Below are 27214 nucleotides of genomic sequence, written 5' to 3' on the forward strand. Positions count from 1 at the left end.
CCGGAGCCAGCGGGCTCCCTGTGCCGGCGGGCACTCACTGCGGGGTGGCGGAGCGCGGAACGGGCCCCGCCCGGAACAGCGGCCGCACGGTCCGACTGCCGCGGGCCGCTCGCACGGGGCCGGCCTCGCGCCGCCGCCGGTGGGAGAGGCGGCGCGCGGCCAGCAGGGGGCGCCGCGGCGGCGGCGGGGCGGGCGGGGCGGGGGCGCGGCCGCATAAAGGGCCCCGCGCAGGGCCCGGCCCCGCATCGGCCCCGCACCGCCGCACGGAACGGAACGGAACGGACCGGCCTGCAGGTAAAGGGCTCCGACACCGCCCCGGCGCGCTGCGGCGGCCGCACGGTACCCTTTGTGCTTTCTCTGCCGGGGGCGGCGCCCCGCAGCGGGTCCCCCAAGGCCGGGGTTGTGTTTAAGGGCTTTTTCCCTCGGTGAGGGCGGGACCCTGCAGCCGCGGTCCGCCCGCAGCGAGTGTCGCTGAGGCGCTGAGGGTGCTGCACCCCGGGGTCGCCTGCCCTGTACTGGGCTAGGCTATCTCCCCACGTAGTCCTCGGGTCTCCCGCTGGCCGCTGCTGTCCCTGGTGGGAGCCGGCCTCGGGGCGCTCGCCTGTCCCTCCTGTTCGGGGAGCGGCCGTGCCCGTACCGGGATTTCAGCCTCGGCCGTGGCTGCTGCCCGCGGCCCTGGCAAAATCCCCCGTGTGCCACCAGGTCGCCTTGTCAGGGGTGAGTGCAGCCGAGAGCTCGGTTGGTGCCAGCCACCCGCTCCGTGCCCCCTGCGAGCCGCCTCCTCCCGGGAGAGCAGCTGTACACCGGAGTTACGGGCTTGCTGCAATAGTTAATTATTGCCCCTAGGCCCCGAGCCCTTCCGCGGGACACAGAGGTATTTGGCAATAGATGGCTTCTTCTGAGTTGCCTTGGCTGTGTGCCTGGGTTAAGTGTATTTAAAGAAGAGCTGCTGCTCTCTAGGAGAGAGACCATGCTGGATTTAGGCGGTTCAGTATAAAATCAGAGGGCAGGAGTGACAGAGTTGAACTCTAGGGAATGTGCTCTCTAGAAGAGCCTCTCGGCATGTTGGCTGGTGTGCAGAAAAAGGGTGCTACTGCAGTACTGCCCCAGTTCATAGAGAAACTGAGGACACTGGTGACTGAGGAGGGGAAAAGTGCCAGTACCTGGGCCAAGATCACGTAAACATGTTGGATGCTGTCAGAGTCGTTGAAGAAGCTGCTGTTCCCACGCATCAGTAGAGGTGTGTTTCAGCTGCCTTTTGTTCTCTGCGTGACAACGTTCTGAAGCCAAACCGATTGCTATGACTGACCTAGTCTGATTTTTCTTAGTTAAGTGGAACCAAATCACAAAACAAGCACTGTTTTCTGGGTTTGTACCTGTCTACGTTTTTACTTAAATGAATCAGACTCTTTCTCAGATAGTGCCAAAAGCAAAATTGAACTCTCCAAGAGTAGTAATTCTATGCCTAGGTCATGGACTATGATATGGACCTTATTATTTAGATAGTCACAATTGAATATTGGGTTCAAAATACTTGCATAAGTAAACTGATTTCAGATAGAGTGAGGTCATGTGAAGTTCAGGTTCTCCTTGAGGACTAGAGAGGCCAAGGTACTGTTTGTGTTAGGGATAGAAATGCCTGAAGTGGTTTGTCTTCTAAACTGAGTCTCAGTAACACAACCTTATTTTACTTTTTCTTTTTTTTTTTTTTTGGGGGGGGGGGGGTATTGTGTTATTTTTTGGGTGGGATTTTGGTTTGGGGTTTTTTTTGGGGGGGTGTCTTTTTTGGTGGTTTGTTTTTTTTGTTTTTTTTTTTTTTTTTAGTTTTTTCACTTTAAAATGTTTGGAAAAGCTTGATCCTGTGAACATAGCTTAGAAAGTTTACTCTCTTCCCAGACTAAAATTGTCTAATAGATTGGATTTTGGAAATGCAGCACAAGTTATTTTAATTTAAAAAAATAATTAACCTTGGGACACTGTTCCAACATGCTTTGTAATGTGAGGCCCTTGCTCTGCAAGCCTCACACCTCAGAATGACTTGGCCTAGATGTACAGATCCTGTGTACAGTAGGACCCTTCATTCTGGATCAAGTCATTCCTGGCCCTTGGTCTTGCTCTGTCACTGTAGTATCCCAGCAGCTGCACAGGAGTGTCTGGAAGGAGGAACTTGCCAAGTCATAGCTCTTGCATAATCGGAGCCCAGACCCGAGAAACTGTGGCTGTTGGAAAGAAGGGCACTTTAGAGCACTTCAGTGCCTTCTGAGGTTGCCTTGACAAAGTGCAAATAGAAGGGCAAAGTTCAAGTGGGTTTTTTTTTAGGCTTTGTTCACAAATATCTTGGAAAACCTCTGTTCCCTGCAGCAAACAAATCTGTCCAGTATTTATTTTAACTGTAGAAATAAAGAGACAATACTCTTGATGTGTAGCCCTTGGCTTTTTCTACCTGTTTCCTTCCTTCCTGGGGGACAAAGTTAGTAAAGAAGCTCACAATATATTAATTTTAGTCGTTTCAGCAGTATGAGCTGTCATTGTAATAATGTCCATTAACCCCTGATTTTCAGAAAAAGGTGGAGAAACAGAGAACTGGACTAGAACTTACGAAATCTAAAAGTAAACAGTGCTAATCTATTTCTGTGGAATTTGGGAGAAGAATTTGGATGTATTTTTTAATTTTTTGATACATTCATAATTAAAGCCCATGCCCTTAATTGTCAAGAAATTAACCTTTCTTTTTATCCTCTCATAGATCTCTCTAGGAGCTGGGGCTTTAAGGAAAATCCATGTAGCATAAAACTAAGGATAAACTGAAGTTCTTTTCAGGACTTTTTGGAGAGATCCTGTATGCTATGTTACTGCCTTGCCTAGTTATGTTGTAAAAATGCAGGATGCATCCATTGGTAGCTTTTTACTTAGGTTGTATTTTTTTATGTCTATTGCAGTTCAAGATGTCTAAAAAAATCCATGGAGGCTCCGTTGTGGAGATGCAAGGAGATGAAATGACACGGGTCATCTGGGAACTGATTAAAGAAAAGCTGATTTTTCCTTATGTAGATCTGGATTTGCACAGGTAATGACTCTGTGTGACATTCAGTTGCTTTGTGCTGAGGTTTGCATGTGTCAGTAGGTGTTGATGGATTTTCATTCAGCACGGGAAGCATGCCCTCCCAGGTTCCTCACAGCAGTAAGCAGTGCATGCTGAATTGTGAGTTAGCGTTTTGCCTGTACTGTGCCCCTAAGAAAGGCTCTCAGATGTGGCCTGTATTTTGATCTCCAGTGTCTTGGGGTTTCCAGCACCTGGGCAGTCTGCATGACTCCCTGCAGCCTAAACAGTGAAAAGAAACATGGGCTGTTTCAGCCACTCTATGACTTGAAGCATAGTATCCTGCACCCCTGAGTGGGCTTATGGCTTCTTGCAGTGCCTGTTTGAAGATCTGCCCAGAGGACAAAAGGGTGTGTGTAGGGCACAGATTCTACCCTGATGGCTGTGAGCCTGAGCTCTGCTGTTGGCAATGTGACCTAACTGTTGCAATTACTCCCTGAAGCTAGGCTGTGCTCCTTTACTCCCTTCTGGACAAAAACAAATACTAGCAGCTGGGAACAGCAAAAGAGACGTGCTATCTATAGCATCTGGCCAAGCAGAACAAACAATCTCTTCCTTTTCTGGCCACTGAGCTATAGTTATTAGAGAAGTATACAGCTACATTGCTCCTAGCCATGTGGACAGAGGCCTTCAGTGGTATCTGCCATAATTAAACTCACAAGTCTGATCTCTTCCCCTGACATTTGTATGGCGCCTACATCAGGCTTTCTGCTTGCTGGTGGTGGGAACCAGGCAGACTGGAACCCAGCAGCATAATACATGCACACAGTGTGGAGAGCATCCCTTTTCAAAGAGGGCGGAAGGAGGGCAAGCAAACCCCTGGCTGAGGCAGCACAATGGCTGGATTCATATACAGCTGGCCATGCTTCAGGCATGTCCCATGCTGGGCACCCATTGTTCTCCAAAAGCTATTAAAACAGTGAGTATGGAAATGACCTTCCTCTGATGTTTGAGAGGAATATTGGCAGTTTTGCTGCCAGAGCAGGATTGTGGGTCCATTGTCAAGGCAGTTTTTAAGTGTAGTATAGCTTCATGTGCTCAGTACATGAAGGAACCCAGAGCCTTCAGCACAAGAGGTTTGAAATAAAGGTTCATATTCATCTGAGGCTTTTGCTGCTCCATACAATTTAAACCCTCAGCTGACAGGTGCCAGTTGTAGGAAGCTCAAAAGGCAAAGCAGAGGAGATACTGTCCCATGCTGGCAGCAAACCTTAGCCATAAACTGAAGCTCTCCTTTCTCTAATCTCCTACCAACCTCCACTAAAAGGAAAAAATGTCATTGTATTAGTCTGTTTTCTTCCAGTCCAGCAGCATTTGCACTGGAAGAGGGATAATTTCAGTTGTGGCACAAGCACATATGGTGTCTTGGTTTTTTCCTGTTGAACACTTACAAATGTCCTGGGAAGTCCTGACCATGTGTGTGGGTTTGCTACAGCTATGACTTGGGCATTGAGCATCGTGATGCTACAAGTGATAAAGTAACTATGGAAGCTGCTGAAGCCATAAAGAAATACAACGTTGGCATAAAGTGTGCAACTATCACTCCTGATGAGAAGAGAGTGGAGGAGTTCAAGTTGAAGCAGATGTGGAAGTCTCCCAATGGCACAATTAGAAACATCCTAGGTGGCACTGTCTTCAGAGAGGCTATTATCTGCAAGAACATTCCCCGGCTGGTGTCTGGATGGGTGAAACCCATTGTCATCGGCCGTCACGCTTATGGGGATCAAGTGAGTCACCTCAGTGTTTACCCCTCTTTTTTGTGTTAACAGGCTTATTCCTGACTGGTATAGAGCTACGAAGACTTAGACATCCCTGTGCCCTTGTATTCCACCTGGGAGCACATACGTGCTAGCACTTTGTTTGTACTGCACCTGGCAAGTGTGGGAGACCTGGTTCATGCCTCTCTTCCTTGAGCAGTGTCACTGAATAAACAGCATTCAGAAACCTGCACTTGGATTGTATAGGCCTGTATTAGACACTTAACTCTGCTAGGTTATTGTTCTTCACCTCTCTAGAACACTTCTTCCTACATAAGAACAACTTGAGCAATACCCTTTACACTGCCCACCTTCTTGCTTTGCAGGAATTTCTGGTGTCAAATGTTGCTCACAGCAAAAATGGATAAAAGTGAGTGATTTCTAGAAGTGGGCAAAATTGCCTTCCATATGGGGGGGTGGTTTTGTTCTGTAATTTTTTTTTTTTTTTTTTTTACTGTGATCTGTTGCTTTAACTTGCACAGCACACCTGCAGAGTTGATGTCTGACCTGGGCGCATCAGGCTGTGGTACAGAAGTAGGGAAATCTCTTTTATCAAAACTCTCCTGATAATAGTACAAGGCTGTGGAAAGCCTGGAACGGTTCACAGGTTGTGCCCTTTGGTTAGCCTGGCAGATAAGAATCAGTCATACTGTTCTCCATGGGCAATCATATGCTATAAAGCTACCAAATATGGCAAAAGAAAAGTCTTCTACAAGAGCCAAGTGCTTAAATAGGTGGCTAGACCTGCAAACTGAGGGCAAATCATTAGATTACCTACTATAGGAAGGTAAAATAATAAATTTTCAAGAGGAAAACAATTGCAGAACCCTGACACTAGGAAATAATGGGATTCAACATCCCTAAAGGTTGTGAACAATTGAGGTCAAAATAATGGGAGACAGTGGATTAAAGGGGAAGGATTGAAACCCTGCAAAAAAACATAAAAAGGACGTAGGAGCGAGATACTAACTTCAGAACAGCTCAGGGAACAGATTTCCTTGGTAGGAGGGAAACTACATGAAAAAGAGTAACAAATTTCAGGGAAATGCAACCTTAAATAGTACCGTTCAGGACAATTGGGAAGATGAGGCATCATTTAAATACTTAATGTTTTTACTTCAAAGACTCTTACTACAGGTTGGCCTTTGAAATGTCATCTTGTATGATGTGTGAACCCTGTTACTTACAAGATCAGCAGTTGTAATATAAATGGCTTTTTTGAAGCCAGGAGAGGAGCCTGTCTTCTACCCACCTTTCTACCTACCAATCACACAACAGTCTAAATACACTGTACTTTAAAACTTCAGCGCATCTGCAAAAGTAGATACTCTGCCAATTGATGGGGCCCAAGAATCTGTGAGCTTTTTTCCCCTAAAGGGGAAGATTGCTTCTAAAACAGGCAGACTTTTGACTATTCAAGGATACAGTTTAGTGGTGTTCTTGGCAGTGCTGGGTTAGCTGCTGGACTTGATGATCTTAAGAGTCTTTTCCAGCCTGAGTGGTTCCATGACTTCTGTCTTTCTAATCTCTAGTAAAATAATCCAATGACAATATGGCTGAATAAAAAGTCTACTTTATGGGGTTTTTAGTACAACTGTTTTTCTGTAAACTACCCTCCCAAATGAGGACTGTCTTTTATGGTTCTCTCTTCCTGATAGATAAATTACCATGGCAATTCTTTTTTTTAACAGTACAGAGCAACCGATTTTGTGGTACCTGGGCCTGGAAAAGTAGAGATGACCTACACTCCCACAGATGGAGGCAAACCAGTCACATATCTGGTCCATAACTTTGAAAGTAGGTATTTTCTCTAATTAGTGATTAAAAATGATATATTGATATTTTTGGATTTAATTCAACCTTGAGTTATCAGTCAGATCTGTTTGATGATAAAATACGGTTTTGAGGTAGAGTGGGGGAGAAAGCTTGGGCCTTCTTCATTTATTTGTCAAGTACTTGAAATCTTCCTGGGATCAAAGAGGCAAGAACATCGAGAAGACATATTAGATTGGCCACTTGTCATGCTCCTTATATGATGACTCTGGTAGCAGCATATGTTTTTCTCTCTGATCAGAGGCAAACTTACTATGTAAACTAGGCTTGTCCTAAGGGGGAGATAGATTTGAGAACAATCCATGTGCAGTTCTTTCTGGGTTTATTTTGTTTTGCAATTTTTGCCCTTCTTGATGTAGCAGTCTTTTTATTTGCTTAATAGAAATGAGAATTAACACTTACTCTCTCAGGTGGAAAGAGGATTTCACAAGAATGCTCCTAACTGTGTAGCCTGTAACTGTTTTTATAGATGTAGTCCCAAAGTTTTGGTGTCACTCTTCTCCCTATTGCTGTGCTGGTTGCAGACATTGCAAGGCTCAGGAGGAGTCCTGATATTGCTAGGCTTTGTTAATGGAAGCAGTTAACACACATGTTGCCAGAACTCAGGCTGTTTTCTCTAGGGGCAGGATTTGGGAAAACATCATACAGGTTATGTCTCTTGTCTGTCATTAATCAAAGGGTTCAGGACTTAAAGTCTTACAGTTATCTATGTGTCCAGTGGTTTGGTCTTAGCTACAAAAAATGAAACCATGTAAATTACAACATCCTTGTTTGCATGCAGTTGGTGGTTTGGCAAACAGCTACCAAGATTGACATATGACCCTCCTTTCTAATACTTGATTTCTCTGGCATGCTTGCTCATAAGAACCTACATCTCTTGTTGCATAGCCTTTCATCTGGAGTTCACTGCTTCATGGCCAGTCCTAATCTGTTTTCATTTGACAGGTGACTGGTGAGCCTGTGTTGGAGATGTGTGGCCATCCAGCTGCCAGTCTGATTTGCTGCTCTGCATTGCATCAGCGAGCAGAAAGCAGGGACGTGCAAAGATGGCAGATTACTGCTGTTGCTCTAGGGAGCTGCCCTCCCCACAGATAACTCTTGTGCCAGCATATCTCCCAAATTATTAAGGGAAGCTTGTCTTTTTGCTGTACTAATATGTTCAACCTTGATACTGAATCAAAAGGTTTTTAGGAAGCAGTAGGATTGTATGTTTGCAATAAGGATTTTCTTTTATATGTATGAAAATAGCTGTCTGAATAAAACTTAATAGCTGTCCTCCAGCAACCATGAAATCATGGTTCCAGAGGACACAGTTTCTGTAGCTGATCACACCCTGAACTGTCCTTGACTCCATAGGGAATGTACAGGGACAATATGTAACCACAGGAATTTCATTCTCTGCCAATATCAACTTTAAATGACATTGCTGTCTTGGCAAGCAGATAAACCTCCTCTGGCTTCCTCTCTTCATTCTGCATGTATGTCCATAGAGTAACAACTATCTGGAGGTAAGGACAAATGGATATTAGGAAGGGTATTTTAAAATTCTGGGTGTTTCTAGAACAAAGATCCCTAATATTGGTACTGTACAAAAACTAGATAGATGGTGGTAGTGAGGTGCTTAAAATTAAGTAGATGGTATCTACTTTTCACTAGAAACACAGAGTTGTGCTCTGAAAATGACACAGCTTTCTCATTAAGCTCTAGACCCTACTTTCACCCACAATCATCCTCTTCCATGATCTGAGTGCTGCTTTCTTCTAGGTGAACTGGGCTGCAAGTTCAGCACACTTCCATTTGTGCTTCTAACACATCTGCCTTAAACAATCAAAGTCATGTGAATGTTGATAGTTCCTCAGTATGATGTATCAGGACTTGCCTGAGCACCCACATGATGGGCACATTCTTCCTACAATTTGCTAGAAGTGAGCCTGAGCGGGTGGATCAAAGAAGCAGGGTAGGCCATACATGTGCTGAAAAAAATGCAGGAATTCAAGTGGAGTCTTGTTTTCCTGAGCTAGGCAAAGCAGTCCTTTATTGCTGGAGTTAATTCGGAAGGTGCAAAGCATTTAAGGTGTGAGCACATCCATTTCTGGCTTTGAGACCTGCTCCAAACTGCTGCCTGCTGCTCTGATAGAAAAAGACTTGCTTAAATGGCTAGTAGGAGTTCAAGTACATTCACTTCTGTCACAGTGTGCTTGAGTACTTAGGCTGGATTAGAACAAAACTTCTTAGAGGGATTAGATCACATTATTAAGATGTACTTGCCTGTAAAACAAAACCACCTTCCTATCCACGTGTCACAGAACTGCTGGAGCTTTGAGCTGATAATGCAAAACAAATCTTCTCCTGAAAGAACCAACCTTAAACTGAGAACAAGATTAAGACACCTGAGGAGAGCCACCAGTCTGCCTGCCAGCCAGAATATGCTATGGGGAGAAAAAAAAGTCTTAAACCAAAACTAAATCTAGTTGATTCCTATCTGTTCTTCCTCTACTAACAGGCTGTGGTGGTGTAGCCATGGGAATGTACAATCTTGACCAGTCTATCAAGGATTTTGCCCACAGTTCCTTCCAAATGGCACTGTCTAAAGGCTGGCCCCTCTACATGAGCACCAAAAACACCATTCTGAAGAGATATGATGGCCGCTTCAAAGACATCTTCCAAGACATCTATGACAGGTAATCAGTTGTGTACTTCCCACTGCAGTGCGTAAGTCTGCAACAGGAACATCCTTTCAGCCTTGTGAGTTGCTTTTTCAGACATTCAGCAACACTTTAAGGGCACAGGGGATGCCATCTCTGTCACAGTCTCCCTTGTCCTGCAAGGCACAATACTTGGTGCAGAAAGCTCTGCTAAATGTGCCTGTGGTGTCCGTATCTTCTAATAAAGCCACAGATTCTCTGTGGGTGCCTCTATGACTCTGAAGCAGCCTTGCTATAGCCTAGCAGAAAAGGGAAAAAGAGTAAAGAGAATGCAGGGGTTTTTTGGTTTTACTCTTATCTCTGTGCACCTCTCTATGTACAAACTGTGCAATTCCCTGTTTGTATGACAAGGTGTTTTGGCTTTTGTTTTCTAGAGAATACAAGTCCCAGTTTGAAGCCAAAAAGATCTGGTACGAGCACAGGCTCATTGATGACATGGTTGCTCAGGCCCTGAAATCTGAAGGAGGCTTTGTCTGGGCCTGCAAGAACTATGATGGGGATGTGCAGTCTGACTCTGTTGCACAAGGTATGAGGTGCTTTATGTGCCACACTGAAGCAGGCTTAGTGGTAGTCTCTTGTGTCCTTCTGTCACATCTTAATGGAATGGCCCAGGATGTGGTGTTTGGTTTCAAAACTTGTATTTCAAGCCTGTTACCAGTCATGGAGGTATCAGGCAGTCAAAAAATTCTGATTTTGCTTTTACAAGAAAATCTATTGAACGTAGACTTGTAGTTGTATTTATTTACAGGAGGGAAGTTTCTACCACATGATCACTGGTAGGCTTTCTATTCTAATGGATAGTATTTAGACAGCTGGTTCTCTGTCACTGACAACTTGAGTTAAACTGACTGCTGCTGAGTGTGATGGCAGGTGCTCTGCAGATAAGTCATAAAACTTTCAGGACCTAAAGCTACCTGTCAGGTGTAAGGATTGATATGTTTAACTTTACATAATTGCAATGCTTGATCAAAATCTTATATAACCAAGGTGTCTGGTGCCAAAACAAATATGGATGCAGAATTCCACATTCCATCCATTCACAGGATGAAATGTGTGGCTTTATGTAACCCACTCTTTCTGAAGTAATGCCACTAAACTGCATCCCACAGAACAAGGATGTGTGTTGGACTGCTAAACAAAGCAGCATTCAAACATGGAAGTCTCTGAAACCTACAGGGTTAGAACTGCTGTGAATGTCCAATATCAGAAATTGCTGGTTCCTCTCAACAAGAGCAGATAAGATGTTTTGTTTCCTGTCACCCTGTGTGAAAGACAAGTAGCTCAACAGTTACTGTTCTCTTACTGTACATTTTCAGTAGAAATCTGTCCTGCAAATTAGATGAGAAAACTAATTTTCTTGAAATTGTCAGAATGTCTGTATATCTGTATCTCATGGTTCAGCTGGACTTCATGTTCAGATGAACTGTTATTTTTTGATGTGTTAATTGCAGAACCACTACTGCAGCTCTGCTGAGAGGGATTTTCATATCAGTGGGAAGATGTAGGGGGATTATAGGATAGGGAGATGAAGGGGAAATTTGAGGGAGCTGTCCAAAGGAGGCACTGAACTTTTGAAACTTGCATGTTGTAGGCTATGGCTCTCTGGGGATGATGACCAGCGTGCTGATCTGCCCTGATGGCAAGACTGTTGAAGCAGAAGCTGCTCACGGGACAGTTACTCGTCACTACCGCATGCACCAGAAAGGCCAGGAAACCTCCACTAACCCCATTGGTGAGCTGCTTTTCACTGCCCTTTATCATCTCTACCATGAAGGAATAAGTTTAGAGTAAGAATATCTGCACCCTTTCTGTAGACAACTGTACCACTTAGTGGTGAAATTTGCAGGTCATAATGCATTTTTCTTCCAGGGATGGTGACGACTCTTAAGGGGATGGAAGTACCTAAGATTCTTAAATGCTCGTTGATCAAAAGAAATTACAGAGAGGGTCTGCAAACAATCCAAAAGCACATCAGTTAATTACACACATGGCATGGAAATCGCTCTGTTAGTCCCTGACCTACTATATAACCACACAGCAGTGGGTTTTGAATAAAGGGCAGGGTGAAAGGGAAGAGAGGAATTAAGGCGGGAAAGATGAATTAAAGAAAGTAAGAAAGAAAAAGACAAATAGGGGAAAAAAAAAAAAGAGGGAATTAAAGGAAGAAAAAGAGGAGAAAAGAGCAAGAAAAATAGATCACCAATCCTGGTTTCAGTACTGATCCAGCTGATAAGTGGCAATCCAGCTGCATTGGTCTGGCTGCTGAGATGTCCAGGGCCCTGGGTGCACCACCTGGGCTTGAGAGGGGAGAGGACCTTTTATGGACAGATTTCCTGCTTTTTATGTACATTAGTCATCAAGGGCAGTCCATTCTTTCAGGCCCGTCTGGAAGCAGGAGGACTTTGGGGATGTTTGGCCTCAATCCCACCCTATACTCCATGCCCACTTCCTGCCACTCATTCCTGTGCTTGCACTGTACTGTCTTGTGGCTCTTTCTCACAGAAAAGTGCTCTCCTGTTTCCACCTGGCCTCTCTTTTCCAGTCCAATCTTGTTCTTTTTCATGGCATGTCAGTACCAAAAGTCCATGGTTGGCTCTACAGCCATCAGTGTTCGAGACACACACATTAGCTCCTTCTCTTGAGATGGGCTTAGTTGGTCAGAGCACGGTGCTAATAACACCAAGGGTTCAATGGACCATTCATGTAAGAGTTGGATTCAGTGATCCTTCTGTGTCCCTTGCAACTCACACTATTCTGTGATTCCAGATTATCTTCTGGAAACTGTGACCTCCAAAAGATGTCACTTTGGGCTGCTGTTTGAAGGGTTGTTAGAGGCTAGGGTATAGTATGCATTAACTCCTTATAATTGAGAGCTTGAGGGGTCACTTTGGGTCACTGTTCATGGGGTCACAAGAGAATGGGCTTTAGTCATAGTCATTTTCCATCCTGGCTGTAATTCAAGTCAGTAACTTTCTTTGAAAGTTCAGCAACAAAAATATTACTCAACTTGGATTGTTACTCAGGCAAGAAAAATACCTTTCTAAGGCTGTTAATGGAAAAAAGGTGCTCATTAGACACTTCTAGTTCCTGGATTTCTGATAAACTTGAGAAGGACTTAGTCCAGATGTGGTTTGTCAAGGCCAAGGCCTAATGAGCATTTCTCAGATCACAGTGTGGCCTGAGGGAGGCAAGGGAATATACCCCCACTGTCCTCTTCTGACTTAAGTCAGCTTCTCCTGTTCTCTACAGACACAGCTACAGCCTGAAGCAAAAAACAGGCTGGCATGGAGTGAGTGCAAGCAATAAGCTAGACCTAACCTAGCCTGTATGCACTCACACTTCAGGAAACGATTTATAGCCACAAGGCCTTAAGGTTTAGGTTGGTTGTTTTTTATTTTACTCCTCATTCTGATGGCCCAGAAGAACCAACCACTGCCCAAGCCATGTACACACTCAAAGTGCAAGGGTACTTGGAATGGGATATGAGGGAAAGAATCCTCTACATTTGCATAAAGACCCCAGAGCATAATGTAGTATTAGGAAAAGGACTGCACCCTTCTGTCACAATATTTTCCTACAGAGTCCTACCACCTGTCATTCTTTCTGACTTGGGCAGGAAGAAAATAAAATTACATGCATAGAGAGATTACTGGAGGCAGTGAGTAGTTTCTGAAGTCTGCTTTGGTTTTGTTTTGTTGTTTTTTTTTTTTTAATTCTACAAAGGGCAAAGGATACTGAGATGAAGATAACTGTTCATTCCCATACCAGATTTTCTATCTTTTTTCAGTCTGCTTTCCATTTTATTGGTATTAAAATATCTAGTTATTGTTCCCCATGACGATTTAGAGCAACCTCCAGGAAGTTCTAGATGGATAGAATAACCTCGTGTTCTCTCTCAGCCTCCATCTTCGCATGGACAAGAGGCCTCGCTCACAGAGCTAAGCTGGACAACAACACTAGCCTCAGGAACTTTGCAGTTGCCCTGGAAGAAGTTTGCATTGAGACTATTGAATCTGGCTTCATGACAAAGGACCTTGCTGCCTGCATCAAAGGCCTGCCTAAGTAAGTGTATGAAATAACCAGCCATGCCTAGAGAAGGCTATTTTACGTGATGGTTCTGAACAGCATTGGCTGGAATGTTTAGTATGGTAAAGAACAGGAGTCTGTCTCACAGGACTTCCTGTACCCACTGTTGTAAAATGAACATGAGAGACTCCCTGATCCAAGCAGCTTAGGATAGATTGCTCTCTCCCTGCTGTTGCACCAAATGAATGGGAGAAAAAAGTAAAAAAGGAAGTGCAAAGGCTTATATTTTTTGTATGACACTATAGCTATGTTGGCCAGATCCTAATAAATGAAGAAGACGTACATAACTGTAAAATATCACCTGGCTACCTCTTCCCAGAGCCTTATGGCAGAAAAACCCAGCATCATGAGCAGGAGAGAACTGTTTTGGTTTTGGACACAAAACAGAGAGTTCTTTGAAAAGTCTTCCTCTGCTTTGGTTATTTGAGAGTCTGTACAACTAATATCTGTCTTGTTTTGTTTCCCCCACCAGTGTCACACGCTCTGATTACCTGAACACCTTTGAGTTCATGGACAAGCTTGCTGAAAACTTGAAGCAGAAGCTGGCCTCTATGCCCAGAGCTTAAGGCATGGGTTACACTCAAGCTCCCCTAACAAAATGTCTCCCACTTACATCAAAGTGTAAGTGGCATTGTCTCAAGCTTTGTTGTGCTTCTTTTAGGCTGTTCTTCAACTTTGGCCATCTGGTATTATCACACTGACCATCATGTGTTATCACACTGGCATTTCCTATCAGAATAATTTCTTTGCCCAGTTACTCATTTTTCTCTTGATTTTCTGTCTGATCACACTTGAGTCCTCTTGCAAAGCACAGTCACTGGAGGTCTCTTTCCTCAAGTGAATTCTGTAGACTGGAATCACCTGAGGCAACTTCATGACTTGAGAAGGTATGAACTAGGGGTTTTTGCAAGCTCTCCATTTTGCATCTCAAAGATAGGTCCCTTCTTAACCTGTTGCATTAAGTAAACACTTTCAAGACTCTGCAGCTGTGCTGGATTCACCTCATATGTACTTGAGGATTTTGGACTCTATCAGGAGAGTGGGAATGGTGCTCTCCACACCACAGCCTCTACTCCTCCTGTCAAAAGCCCCCCTTGCATACCTTCTACCCCATCTCACAGACTTCAGTCTCATTAGAACATGTTGCAACTTTTGGCTAAAGAAGCTTCTTGCATTTTGAGCATACTCTTCATTCACCTTGAGATCTATCAGGACTACTTTGTGCATTGTTTGTAATTGCAATTGTTTATTTTTTCCTGTTCTTCCTCTTAGCAGTTGTTCTCTCATCGGTTTTAGTTTTTTAATAGGCTCCCTCCAAGGTACATTCACCCACGATTGCTCCATCTTGCTGAATTTTTACAGTCTCACTCCCCCCAGATGTGAAACTATACTAATATATAGATAATACTTTAATTGAAAGAGATTCCCATGACAAGATGGGAGAAGCAGCAACAATTATGGGAAGCATTGCATGAAGCAGAAATTGAAATCAGCCTGAAAAATGTCAAGGACCAAGAAATTTGGGTACTTGGTAGATGCAGCCAATGCAGTAGCTCCGCCAGACACTTTCAAGGAATTGGAACAAATACAGGTGCCCCCATCAAAGAAAAAATTATATGAGTTAACGGGAACTTTAGGATATTGGAGAAAACACGTACCTGGCTTTTCTGTCATTGCTCGCATAAGTGGGTCTCCATTATGCTTTCTTGTGTAACATTGCAAACACTAGATAAAAGTGAACAAGACACTTTTAAAACTTTCAGAAAATCATGTTTTCTGAAACCCTTTGAGCTGCTAGGCTAAGCCCTACTTTTGCTAAGCAGATGAATTTGATAAAAGCTTGATATGGGTCTAGATGCCTAATTTTGTTCACAGCAGACCTGAAGTTTTCCTCTGTGACGTTGATCTATGTTTATCTCTTCCTCAATCTGAAGGCCAGTTTGTGTCACAGCTCTGGTCAAACCAGCAGTGGCCCACTGTCCAGCAGACCTTAGAAATTAATACCATCCTCCTCTCTTGAGTCCTTTCCAGTGAGTATAAGTGAGCTTGGAGGGCTATGCAAGCTCTACCACAGCACTCCTGAATTTATCTTGTAGTGCCAACCAGAGCACAGTATCCTGATACCAAGAGATTTGGTTCCATTGCTACAGTCAGGACTGTAGCATTTGAGTAGCACTTACTAAATGCTGGAAACAAGCCTTATAGGCTAAGAGCCTACCAAAGCCATGCTGCAGTGTCTAAATGCAGGCCGTGCATTTAGTTATGCTCCTTCTGACTGGATGTGAAGCATGGGAACTGTTAACCTCTTCCCTCACCCCACAATTCATAAAGGTGCAAACTTTTCTCCAACTGTCTGGGCGATTACTTACCCTTGTTGTCTTACAGCAAGTAATATCGTGACTGTGAAAACTTATTCCATCCATGATTGTGTGTTGGTTTTTTTTAAGGAATATTTTTAATTCGGACTAAAATAAAAGACTAACATTCTTTGTGTCTCCTTCATGTGATTAGCAGATATGGGGAAACTGGCTCGGAAACTGCAGTAGCTTTCAGCGCAGTCCAGTACACGCTGGGACAGACTCTTGGAATGTGATATAAACATAAAGTATCTCCCTTCTTACAATAGAGTTTCAATTTGTTCTAGCCTAGGCAAAGCTGTCAAGTGTAGTGTCATGGTAAGCATCACATAGTGTACAAGAATTCATTAAAATTTTATTTGGGGAGTAATACAAACTGATAGATCATTATTCAGCAAAAGAGGAACTGATTACACATGAACGAACTCTCTCCCTCCAGCTGACTGCTATAGATGGTGATTAGGATAAGAATACCTATAGACTAAAGGAGATGCTCTTACCCTGTGTTTGAAGTACAGCTCTGTAACTGCTAGCAGCTGTCTCTGTACCTTGCATGTCAATTAATACAATCTATTATTCTGTTATTAGTACAAGCACATAAGTGCAGAAGGAAAAAGTCCAATTTCTGACCCATAGAGGCAATGAAAACAATTACTGGGAACACTTGGAGATCTATGTTCCTGCCTGGCTTCAGACATTGGGTCAACACAGGCAGGTTCTAATACAACAGCACTTATAACAAGTGTTATAAGTGTTATTTACTAGCTCCTACCTGGCTTCCAGAGTTACAGAATACCAGAGAAATCTTGGTAACTTCCAGAAAACTGAACAGGTAAGGCATTTTTTGAATCAGACTTTTTCTTTCCTAGTTTTAATAACTTAAAAGTACAGCTTAAATGTAAGCTATGCAGTAGCGTTTACCTGGCTGCCAATGACACTATTTTCCCCTCTACTAATGAAGTTTCCATCTTCTGGAGTCCTCTGAATACAGAGAGTACAGCAAGACCCAGCCTAACCTCATGAACTGATAGATGGTGCTGAGGAGAAAGAGTAAGTATGGGCAGAAGAAAAGAGCAGCCCTCTCCCTGCTCTACCACAAAGAGGAAACACTTTTCCTGCTTCCAAACAGGCACATTTCCTTCCCTTTTACTACTGGTGTGATCCCTTCTTTTCCCCATCATTCTCTCAAACATTTAGAATCCATAACCTTCGAAGTCACAAGAGTAGACCCTAAAGAAAGCAAGTGCTTGAAGCCAGTGGGTGCTGCAATGGAAGTGTAAATGATTTCCTTAAATGCAACTGACCCCATCTGGAGTTCTGTTGGCCAGGTCTGTGATTCCCAGCTTAAGAGGCATATGGACCTGTTGGAACACAAAGATGATCAGAGGGCTGAAATATGTCTCCTATGAAGACAGGCTGAGAGAGTTGAGGTTGTTCAGCCTGGAAAACGGAAAAGGTGCTAGGGAGACCTTATCACACCTTCCAGTACCTCAAGGGGCTACAAGAAGGCTGTAGGAGGTACTTTTTAAAAAGGGCAAGGAGTGATAGGAAAAGGGGAGCTGTTTTTGAACAGCTCTGTCTCATGGGACCCTCTCCTCCAATCACCTTCTTTGTAGCAATACTCAGAATGTTTGAAACAAGACATGTTTAGGTCTGGTCCTATGCACCCTGTGTTTCAATTATTCCTTAATGTTGGTTGGCATAGGGCTCATCTTCTGCTGCAGGGAGCTTTCCATGGCAGACGGGGAGAGAACAGGAAGAAAGCAGAAGATAGCTAGGGGCTAATCATACAGCACATAAGCCCATCATCAAAACAGACATCCATCAATTTATGTCAACCACCCCATAAGTCCCAAAGATTTGAAAACAGAAAAAACCCATGGCACAAGGCTCAGTTTGTCAAATTGGTCCTTGGGTTGCCTTAGTTGGAGTAGTTCAGCTGCCTGGTCAGCCACCTCCATCTTTGCTTGGGCCTCTGCGTTCAAAGCTGTAGCCTTGTGGCTAAATGTATGAGCTTCTAGGGGCTTGGGGGCTGCTTTCAACCACTGTTCTAATCCTTTCCGTTGTTATCAACTTGTGCCTTGGCACTGAGACATCCTTCAGGAAACACGTCTTTGTTCTCTTTCATCTTCTTGGTCATTCTCTTGGCTTTGACAGGCTTCTCTTTGCTTTTGTAGAGAGCAGAGTAGAGGAACGCGGTGTCTGTAAATGGGTCACCCTGCCTCAGTTTCCTGCAGAACCAAAAGGGTTACATTGAACCATCAAGTATTCCTTGAATTCATGTATGATTTTAGTCCCTAAAGTTTATAATTTTAGTGCAGTTCTTCCCCATAAGATGATTAAGTGGTAATTTGTTTCTTGTCCAATACAGAGGACTTTCTGGTGCAATATAACCAGCTATTCATGGAAAGTTCAAACTGGGACACTTTACAGGGAAAAACACACCCAGTAACATTATATAACTGCAAAGCTGTCATTTTAGCAGTACATGACTCTGTGCAATAGCCATTTGATGTACTGAATCTACAGTTTCCTAGGGAAAAGATGAAGTTATTTGTTTAGGTATATCTGCTAGTGAATATAGATAGAGGCTGCTCTCAGGAGGAAAGTATTACTTCGGTAGCTAAAATTTTAGTCATCACAGAATGTAAATGAAATAGGGCTTTTGCTGAGCTGTCTTTAGCCTGTATTTTATCCTTGTGCGACTGCCTCATTAGCACTGGAGTACCAAAGATGCAGTCTGCCAAGAGATGTGCTCATTTCAACAAGTAACATAACATCTTTGGTAGCTTGTTACCAGAAGCCTAAACATCCTATGTGTACTGATGCAGAATTTTGGCATAACCACAAAGTGGTAAGAGGAGGGTGATAGAACACAAAGGGTAAGAACTTTGAAAAAAGCAACGGAAGGTCCAGCCCTGGAGAGTTATTATCTGAGAACAGAGCAGGGGCTGCAGCATGGGAGCAGTCTTTGGAAGGAATAGTTTAAAGCCCAACCTTCTGATTGATGGCTCTTTGTAGCAGGCTGGCTTCCGTTTCCGCCTGGTTGAGCATCCTAATGCTTCCTCCGAGCCAGAGTGAGACAGAACCCTGGGACTGTTCAAGTCCTGTAGTGGCCTGATATCTGCAAAGGGAGACATTCACATGGTTTGATCAAAGTGATACCAAATCATTTCCAGATATCCTAAGAAATAACAGCTGACAAATAGAAAAGACTTGTATTACCAAGTTTCTCTGAACATGCACAATCCGGAATCGAATCATATTGCCCCTGAACTCAGGAGACCATTTTAATACAAAAATACCAGACCTGCTCCTCAAAAGTCACCTCATAAATCAAATTAGGGCCCTCAATGAAAAAATCACTAAATACTGATAGTGTCATGGGCCCTGGTGTAGTAGAAAAATTATATAAAAACTCTATTTGATAGCTGTAATACTCAGGAGCTTACAGCCTGGAGAAGACAGCAAGCTTATAGCACACAAACAACCTACCAGAAACCTACTGACTTCCAGCAAGGTGCAGGACCAGTGGTCACTGCACCTTTCCAAGTGGAGTCAGCCAAAAGGAGGAAGGCAGGAGAACAAACCTCCTCCCTCTCTACAAAGCACAGCCCACTCCAGTTGTAACAGGCCTATTTGTTAACAGCTACAGAAAGAAAAACCCCACAGAACTACTCTCTTTACTGAGCATCATTAACAGCAAACTCCTCAAAAGGATCAGCTTAACTATGGTAGTATGGTGGCCCAGGGATTCACCCTCCAAATCCTTTTAAAAAACAAACAAAACAAAACCCACAATCAAAATAATTTAGGTTGGGTCCTGGTTAATTTCCAGTGACAATATCACCTTAGAGGTACGAAGTCTTGCAGCACTAACCATTCTGGCCAAAAATTTTCCACCTTGTCATTTTGTGCCCCAATAATACTGACTGCCAGGGTCAGCATCAAGTTAGATTTTTGAACTGCTTGAATACTTGATTTTCTAAACTAATAGGCATGCCCTGTAGATAACAAGAGTGGTAAAGCAAGACTCAGCACATGCTGCTTGGCCCAATATCTACACATGGACATGTGGACAGAAATTCTTATGGAAATGCTGATCAGCTAGAAGCAAATGCAGCCACAGAAATGACAGGCCAGCACAAGTGGAAGCATAAATGGTGTACTGGACGCTGATCTGTGACTCTGAAAAAAGAAAGGAAGGAAAATATAAGCACTTGCTGCATGGAGTTTTTGCCCTCATCTCCAGACACAGGTACTTTCCCCACTTACCACCTACCAGGTTCCGGTGGGCTCCAAGAACTTGACTGGGCTTGGTTCCTTTCCCCAGGTATTTCCTCTGAAGTGTTTTCTTTAAATATCAGAGATTTTTTCAATGAAACAGGAGGTTTTTCTGGCAATCTGTTGCCCTCAGTACTTAAGCTCTTGGAAACTGGTATTTCTGTAAGTCTGGAACTGACAGGCAAAACTGCAGAACTGCTCACATGGAAGGATTCAGGACTGTGTGAAAGGTCTGTAAGACTATCTGCAAGTGATATCTCAGGTAGTTGCTCCTCCAGGAAATCATCCAGCTCAGACAGCAGATGGCAGGAAAACTTGATAGTCTTCTTGGGAGCATGTTCTGTGGGACTTCCAATGAGAACCTTGGCACCATCACTTTTTCTGGCCAGGTAATCAGTCTCTGGAAGTTGAGACTTGCTCCTCTTCATCTGAGACCTGAGTTTGCAAGACGCTTCTTTTTTCAAAGAATTCATATTGTGGTCAACTTCACCTTGCCCTTTTTCTTGAAGGCTCCCTGTCTGTTTTTTATTGCTCTTTTGATTGCTCTTACTGGCTCTGGAGATTTGGCTCACTTTACTCCCAGGAACAGACTTGGGAGGTACATTTTTACCTCCTTCAGATTCCGTCTGGAAACAACTCACATTTTCTGCAAGATCCAAAGGATGGACAATATATGTTTCCCTGCGCTGTTTTAGATTACCTGGCAAATCCTTTGTGCTCTCATTAGCTACTCCTTGAACATCTATGCAGGGCCTAAAAACATTATCTTCATTTCTCTGATCACAATTGCTTTTCCTGACAGCATTCTTCCTGCTTGTTTGGCTTCTTTTAGGCCGTTCTTCAGCTTTGGACTCTGTTATTATCACAGTGTTTGGCAAATATTCCTCATCAGAATCATCGCTTTGCCTAATTACTCTAGTTTTTCTGTTGGCTTTCTGTCTGATGCTCTTTCTGCTCACACTTGAGAATCTTGTAGAATTCTGTAGGCTGGAATCACCTGAGGCAACTTCATGACTTGAGAAGGTATGAACTGGGGATTTTAACAAGCTCTCCATCCTTTGCATCTCAAAGATAGGTCCCTTCTTAACCTGTTGCATTAAGTCAACATTTTCAAGACTCTGCAGCTGTGCTGGATTCACCTCATATGTACTTTCAAAGTCTTGGACTCCATCAGAAGAGTGGGAATGGTGCTCTCCACAGTCTCTATTCCTCCTGTCAAAAGCCCCCTCAAATGCCTTCTGCCCCATCTCACAGACTTCAGTCTCACTGGAACGTGTTGCAACTTTTGGCTGAAGAAGCTTCTTTGCATTTTGAGCACACTCTTCGCCTTGAGATCTATCAGGACTACTTTCTGCATTGTTTGTTTTCAGCAAACTTTCTGCAGGTGTTTTCTTTTTTCCTGTTCTTGCTTTTTTAACAGTCTTTTTCTCTCTAGTTTTACACTTACCTTTGCTTTTAACCTTTACAGGAACAAGCTCAGGGACTTGGCTATAGCTAGGGTCCATTTCAACACCATACCCCATTTCTTTTGTCTGTGGCTGCTCACAAAAGGTCTCTTTACCCACAGAGTTTGTATGAGAAATAACAGCAGTTTGAGCAGGAGAAGCCAGGGGGCTGGGAGATCGCCACTGTTGCTGTGTGTTGTTGTTGCTGGAGCTGCTGTTGTCCTGTGCAGTACTACCCTGAGCTGCCTGAGTGGGACTGACATGTATGACGATATCCAGAGCAGAAGATGGAGTGCTTGTAGCAAATAGGGTAGAACGCTTTCTCCTCTGAGTAACATGCCCTTGTGAGAGACGATCAAATAAATGTTTTGCCATCTCATCAGCCTCACATGAAAGAGTATGACTTTCCAATCCAAGCATTGGCAAATTGTTGGGATTTTGTTCAGTGCTGCACAAGACCTCTGTTAGAAAGAAAAAATTCACGTTTAAGGCTGAGAAATGCAGCAGGCAAATGCTACCTTTCCCCATACCAGTAAAAACTTTGCTCCATACACTGCCACAAATCCAGAGCATAGAAAAAGCATGATTTTGAGACAGGGACTCCCCCAGCTTACTGTGTACCAGATTTGCTTAGCTGGCTTCTCTCTGAACAAAATAGCAGCCCACATCAAGATGCCCTACCCAGCTGTAATATTAGGAACACTTATGATCTGTACAAGAGTTATTATTTATATGGCAAATCCACAAGAAACAGTGGCGCACCTAGTCAGATTCTGTACTTTCAGACATCTCCAAAAGTCTTATGTAAGCTCGGCCCCTATTACTCAAAAAGCCTGATTTGTGAGTTTGATCTACTGCAAACACACCACATAACCCTCTGAAGACTCTGATTCTGGGATAGACATAACTCCAGCAATAACAGCCCCAGTGGAACATGTAGTTAATACCAGTCATTAGGAGCTACTGGAGTTGTGGTTGAGAACTAACTGGAGCTATGTCAATCATGCATTTCTGGGTACAGACACAAAGTCATACCAGAAGAACAGAAAGAGATGCAAATTTACCTCCAAAGATGTGAGAGTCATGGAAAGCCTCCTCTGTTGCCATTGCTTCAGTCACCTTTTTGCCATTATCTTCCTGGTGGAACTGAGGCTTCTCATTGTGCTGTGGTGGCAAAGTATCTTTGGAAGCAACAGGCACTATTTTCAGGGCCTCATTAGAGGCAGGTCTCTGAAGTTCTCCTGCATTAGAAGCAGGTTTCTGAAGTTCTCCTGAGGATGTCTGTACTGCTGTGGAGCTGCCATCTTGCTGCTCTGCATCATGCAGCTTGGAAATGGGCACTCTCATTGGTATCTGTGTAACCCTAGTGAGAAGGAAGAGCAGCAATGGATCATGTTTCTCATATACAACAGGCCAGAATCCCAGCAGACTAACTAAAGGCCACATGTGGGCACCTCCAAACACTGCCCTGTCTCCAAAGGGGAGACTACACAGAGAAGAAGCAGGACTTCAAATATACTTCAAGAGATCATGCTCTGACCATCTTTCCAGAAAGCTTACATCATACAAGCAGGTGACTATTAAGCATTTTTATGTAACACACATCAAAGTAGCCAGCTATGGCACTCACTCACTCAAGCAAATCTTGCTGTACTCACCAGCTTAACACAGTCTCAAAGAAAGAAGGTAAAAAGACCGGCTTTTGCACAGACTCAGCATTAGGACAAACAAGACAAGGAGTGGCAATAAAAAGACAATAAAGGAAAGCATCAAGCAGTGGTGGTTCAGAGAAGCTATCTCATGAAACTGGCAACTAGGCACACACATAGTGTGTTTAGCATACAGAAATTCAGGACAAGCTTGGTGGTATCATTTCAAAGCCCACCTCAGAAGCTGACCATCTACAATATCATCAACCCAGCTATGTTCAGTCATGATGCTCTTCTGGCCACTGGACAAGGATGCAGAACTTGTATGGAACTGGAAAAAAGAGAAACAGGAGAGTAATTTAAAGTTCTTGAAATTCCTCATGCAGCCTCCTGCACAGAAACAGCAGAAGCTCAGTTCCTCTAGAAAGTATTGCCAGCAATCCTCTCATGTTACGGAATAAATTATGGAATAAATTGCAGCAGAATTAGACTGTGTCTCTACAGCCTACGGATGAAGTTAAACTAGTTCAGATAATCTGAGACTAGGAAGCAGAAGCATCCCATCCACCCATGAGACAGGACACAGGGAAAGTGTCCTATTCCGTATCCCAAGTTGCCATGGCAATACTTTAAAAAAGAAATTGAAAAGCAAGCATAACCTGTCAGAACAGAAAAGCCTACTGCCCAACATAGCAGATAATCCAGAGGAAAACAGTTTAAAACTAGTTTTTCCTACACAAAGAGTTACCCTGAAAATCCTTAACACCAAGCCAGATGTAGCCAGAACAACTCAAGAAAGCAAAGAAAAACAGGTGAAGCATCCAACATTGAAGTGAGCAGGCAACACAAAGCAAAAGACAGAAAAAGACAGTCCCCTTCCCAGAGCAGTGTGCTCACGTTTCCCACGGTTTACCTCAGACAGCTCAGCCATCTTAACTGCAGCCATAAGATTGTCCATTTTTTTCAACATATCATTCTGTGTTGAGGTAATAAAGAGAGAGAAGCCATAAAGACATTACATCAAAACATCTATTCCAACAAGGATGCTACTAGCCAGAGGCATGTTCTGGGGAGAACACAGCTTGGAAACAAAAACAAGCAAATGAATGGTGACCTTTTTGATATGTTGAGAATCCAGAATTCAACAGCAACAGCTCAATCCTCCCACAGCTGAGCTGCAATTGCAGCACCCCATGCCAGCCACACAGTTAGTGCCATACCAGGAAGTTGAGCCTCTGCCGCAGCACAGCGTTCTGGAAGTGACACTGCTTCACCTCCTTCTGTAAAATAGTCTTCTCCTGAGTGAGCCGCTGTGCCTTGGCTTTCTCTGCATTGAGGGCCAGAGCCAACGCTTTATTGTTCTGCTTTAGAGAGATTTTCATAGTGGAGGAGTTGTCTGTGAGAGACAGAGCAGTATCACACACCATCAGCGTCCAAGGTCCCATGCTTCTCCCCTCATCATAATTCTCTCTCTTCCTAGACCAGCCTTCTTTAGATTCAAATCTCTACAACTCAAAAGCCCCCTTGCAAAATCAGTAGTATCCTGTATCCTTCCATATAACATGCAACACTTCAGATACCCTCTCCATCCTCAGTGGGTCATGCTCAGGCAGCAAGCTACTGCTTCAATTCTTAATGAATAATGGCATAGTTGAAGTGCTGAAATATATAAAAATAAATGATCCTAATATTTAAATATAGTATATATATATAATAAAAATAATATAAAATATACAATAAAATATATATTATATATTTATTTTATTATGTATTATATGTAAAAATATATATAATAAAAATAAATACATAAAAATAAATGCTCCTAATATTTAAAAATATATCCTCCTTGCTTTGAACAAGTCATCAACAGGTAAGTCTGCATCACCATCCAAAAAATGGGAGAAAAAACTGTTTTCTTCTATAGTTGCCCTTGAGTAAATTTGGACCCTTGTTTCCCAATTTCAAAACAATCAAATAAAAGTAATGGAAAGATCCGAGTTTTTAAAGGTAGTCTAAATTATGTCCTGTTCTATCTCTGCATTACTTTCCCCATAAAAACAAGTCAGTTGGCCTAGATTCCGCAGAGGATTGCATATGCACTAAAATACTTCCTACACCTTTGGGCGCCTTGAGTGGCACTTGACACTCATCGGCAGGGCCCTGAATTCACTCAACACCCCGGCAGAGGAGCAGCACATGGGCTCTGCTAAGGGTCTGCTGCCCACTCCCGATGCCCCGGCCAAAGGCCCAGTTATAAGCTGACACAGCAGCCAGCATATGTACACACCGCAACGCAAAATATACTCACTGATGATCTTCGTTTTGATTTTCGATGCAAGCGAGGCATTCAACTTCGCAGTCCTCAAGGCACCCTTTTTCTTCTCCCGCATCCGCTCTCTCACGCAGCTCAGACCCAAGAGGGACATTTCGGCGGCCTCCAAGGCTGCCATCGCTGAAGAAGCGACCCCGAGCAGGGTCCGCGCCCGTTTTTCCCTTCCACAAGCCCTCACCGGCCGAGGCTCGCCCTTGCCCCGAGAAGCGGCGTCGCGGCCCGGCACGGCCCCCCGGCGGAGGAGGATGAGGACGAGGAAGAGGGGAAAGAGGAAGAGGGGGAAGAGGAAGCCCCGCCCGCCGAGCGACTTTCGAATGCCGCGGGCGGCGGGCGGCCCGCCCCTCGCCCCGCCCCTCGCCCCGCCCCGCGGCCCGGCGGCGGAGAGCGGCGCCTCCTGTGCGCCCCGGCCCGGCCGCGCGGGGGCGCCACGGCCCCGCGGCCCTCGGGCTGGAAGCGGCCCCGGCCCCACAGAGCCAAAGCGCTCCTGCGATGCCTCAGAGGAGGCCGGGGGTTCTTCGGAGGGACGTACGCCACCCCAAAATTAGGGTTTGCTGTTTTCAGTTGTGACAAAGACCGTTAAATATGACCGTTAAAAGGAATTACTTTTATTCGTACTTCACACTTCAGTCCAAGTTAATGCATTGTTTTCCAGACACCCTTGAATTTGCCTTCAAGAAGTTTACATAACATGTGCTGGTGTGATGATGTTAAGTATTTTTGCGAAATTACACATACAGGAAAAGCAGCCAAATATTTTGAAAAACAATTTACAGAGGGGGGTACCAAGGGCATAAAACTGCTGAAAACAGCTGTCTGTTTTCCCAAAATGGGTTCTTTTACCTGGTGTGCAAGAGGCCGATCCCCACAGAGAGGTGAGGTGTTTGATTTTTGTACAATTCTGCACAAAAAAAAGAGTGCTGGGTGTCAAAGCCACTAAGCCAGTACAATGACTGCCAAAAATTATCACTATTCATACATTTTAGTAAACAAATGCATTGGTATTCATTGGCTACAAGTTACATAGTGCTCTGATTAATTAGTATCTATCTACTGTTACAGTCTACATGCTCAGTCTCTCTTCTTTTGAGTTGGCGAATTTCATGGTCACAATCTCCCCTTGCCAGAATTACCTTCCACATACTTGGGGCTGACTTCAGCACAGCTACTGAATTGGTTTTGTTAGTTACTTCCTTATCTTGGGAGTTCTGCCAAATGTCCTTGTGGCTTGTAAATTCTGCATTCTTTGTTTCCACTATCACTAGTACGTCCTTCTCCCCACTTTGTTAACATCCCTCTGGAGCTGAGATTATTGAAACATTCCAAGCTCTAGACCTCAGCAAGGCAGTTCTACTGACAAGTAATTTATCTTTCTAACACCTGAACATCATACTTTCTGCCACAGACAAAGGTAGCCCTTTGCAAGAGTCCTAAAACCTACTCCTGTTTTATGAGGTATTTGTTAATACATCAGCAGATAAACATTAGATAATGACGATTATTAAATATGTTTATTCATTCCAACCTAATTAAGTAGCACATTGACCAAACACCCTCCATACTTATCCTGGAAATTAGATGTGCAGTGGGTAACTATTCTGTAGGCACACAGACTACCTGCAGCTTTAGTTCTTGCTCAAGGGAAACAGACAGCCATTAAATGCTAGTT

General features: G+C 43.8%; 3 protein-coding genes across 4 annotated transcripts in view; 1 reads left to right on the forward strand and 2 right to left on the reverse strand.

Moving 5' to 3' along the window:
• PIKFYVE (phosphoinositide kinase, FYVE-type zinc finger containing) overlaps positions 1–179 on the reverse strand; it is a 61863-nt gene extending 61684 nt beyond the window's left edge. The window contains exon 1 of the mRNA XM_072932327.1: positions 39–179. The gene's annotated coding sequence lies outside the window, so the exon portion shown is untranslated. The remainder of the gene's footprint in view (positions 1–38) is intronic.
• On the forward strand, positions 145–15968 carry IDH1 (isocitrate dehydrogenase (NADP(+)) 1). Its single transcript, XM_030277607.4, has 9 exons — positions 145–294; positions 2940–3067; positions 4536–4827; positions 6549–6654; positions 9194–9371; positions 9770–9921; positions 10987–11127; positions 13295–13457; positions 13954–15968. The coding sequence occupies exons 2-9, from the start codon at positions 2946–2948 to the stop codon at positions 14045–14047; spliced, it is 1248 nt and encodes a 415-aa protein (XP_030133467.1). The 5' UTR covers positions 145–294; positions 2940–2945; the 3' UTR covers positions 14048–15968.
• A 205-nt stretch (positions 15969–16173) lies between these two features.
• On the reverse strand, positions 16174–25882 carry LOC101233194 (uncharacterized). 2 transcript variants are annotated; one of them, XM_030277606.4, is made up of 8 exons: positions 25525–25882; positions 24437–24612; positions 24130–24192; positions 23453–23547; positions 22632–22930; positions 20121–22028; positions 18836–18962; positions 16174–18069 (listed from the first exon to the last, which is right to left on the reverse strand). In XM_030277606.4, the coding sequence occupies exons 1-8, from the start codon at positions 25664–25666 to the stop codon at positions 17889–17891; spliced, it is 2991 nt and encodes a 996-aa protein (XP_030133466.3). In that variant the 5' UTR covers positions 25667–25882; the 3' UTR covers positions 16174–17888. The 2 variants fall into 2 exon arrangements, with proteins under 2 accessions (XP_030133466.3, XP_012430323.4); XM_012574869.5 differs by having other exon boundaries at positions 17932–18962; positions 25525–25854.
• Positions 25883–27214: the final 1332 nt, after the last annotated feature.

Source organism: Taeniopygia guttata, chromosome 7, assembly GCF_048771995.1.
Source record: "Taeniopygia guttata chromosome 7, bTaeGut7.mat, whole genome shotgun sequence".
Taxonomy (NCBI): domain Eukaryota; kingdom Metazoa; phylum Chordata; class Aves; order Passeriformes; family Estrildidae; genus Taeniopygia; species Taeniopygia guttata.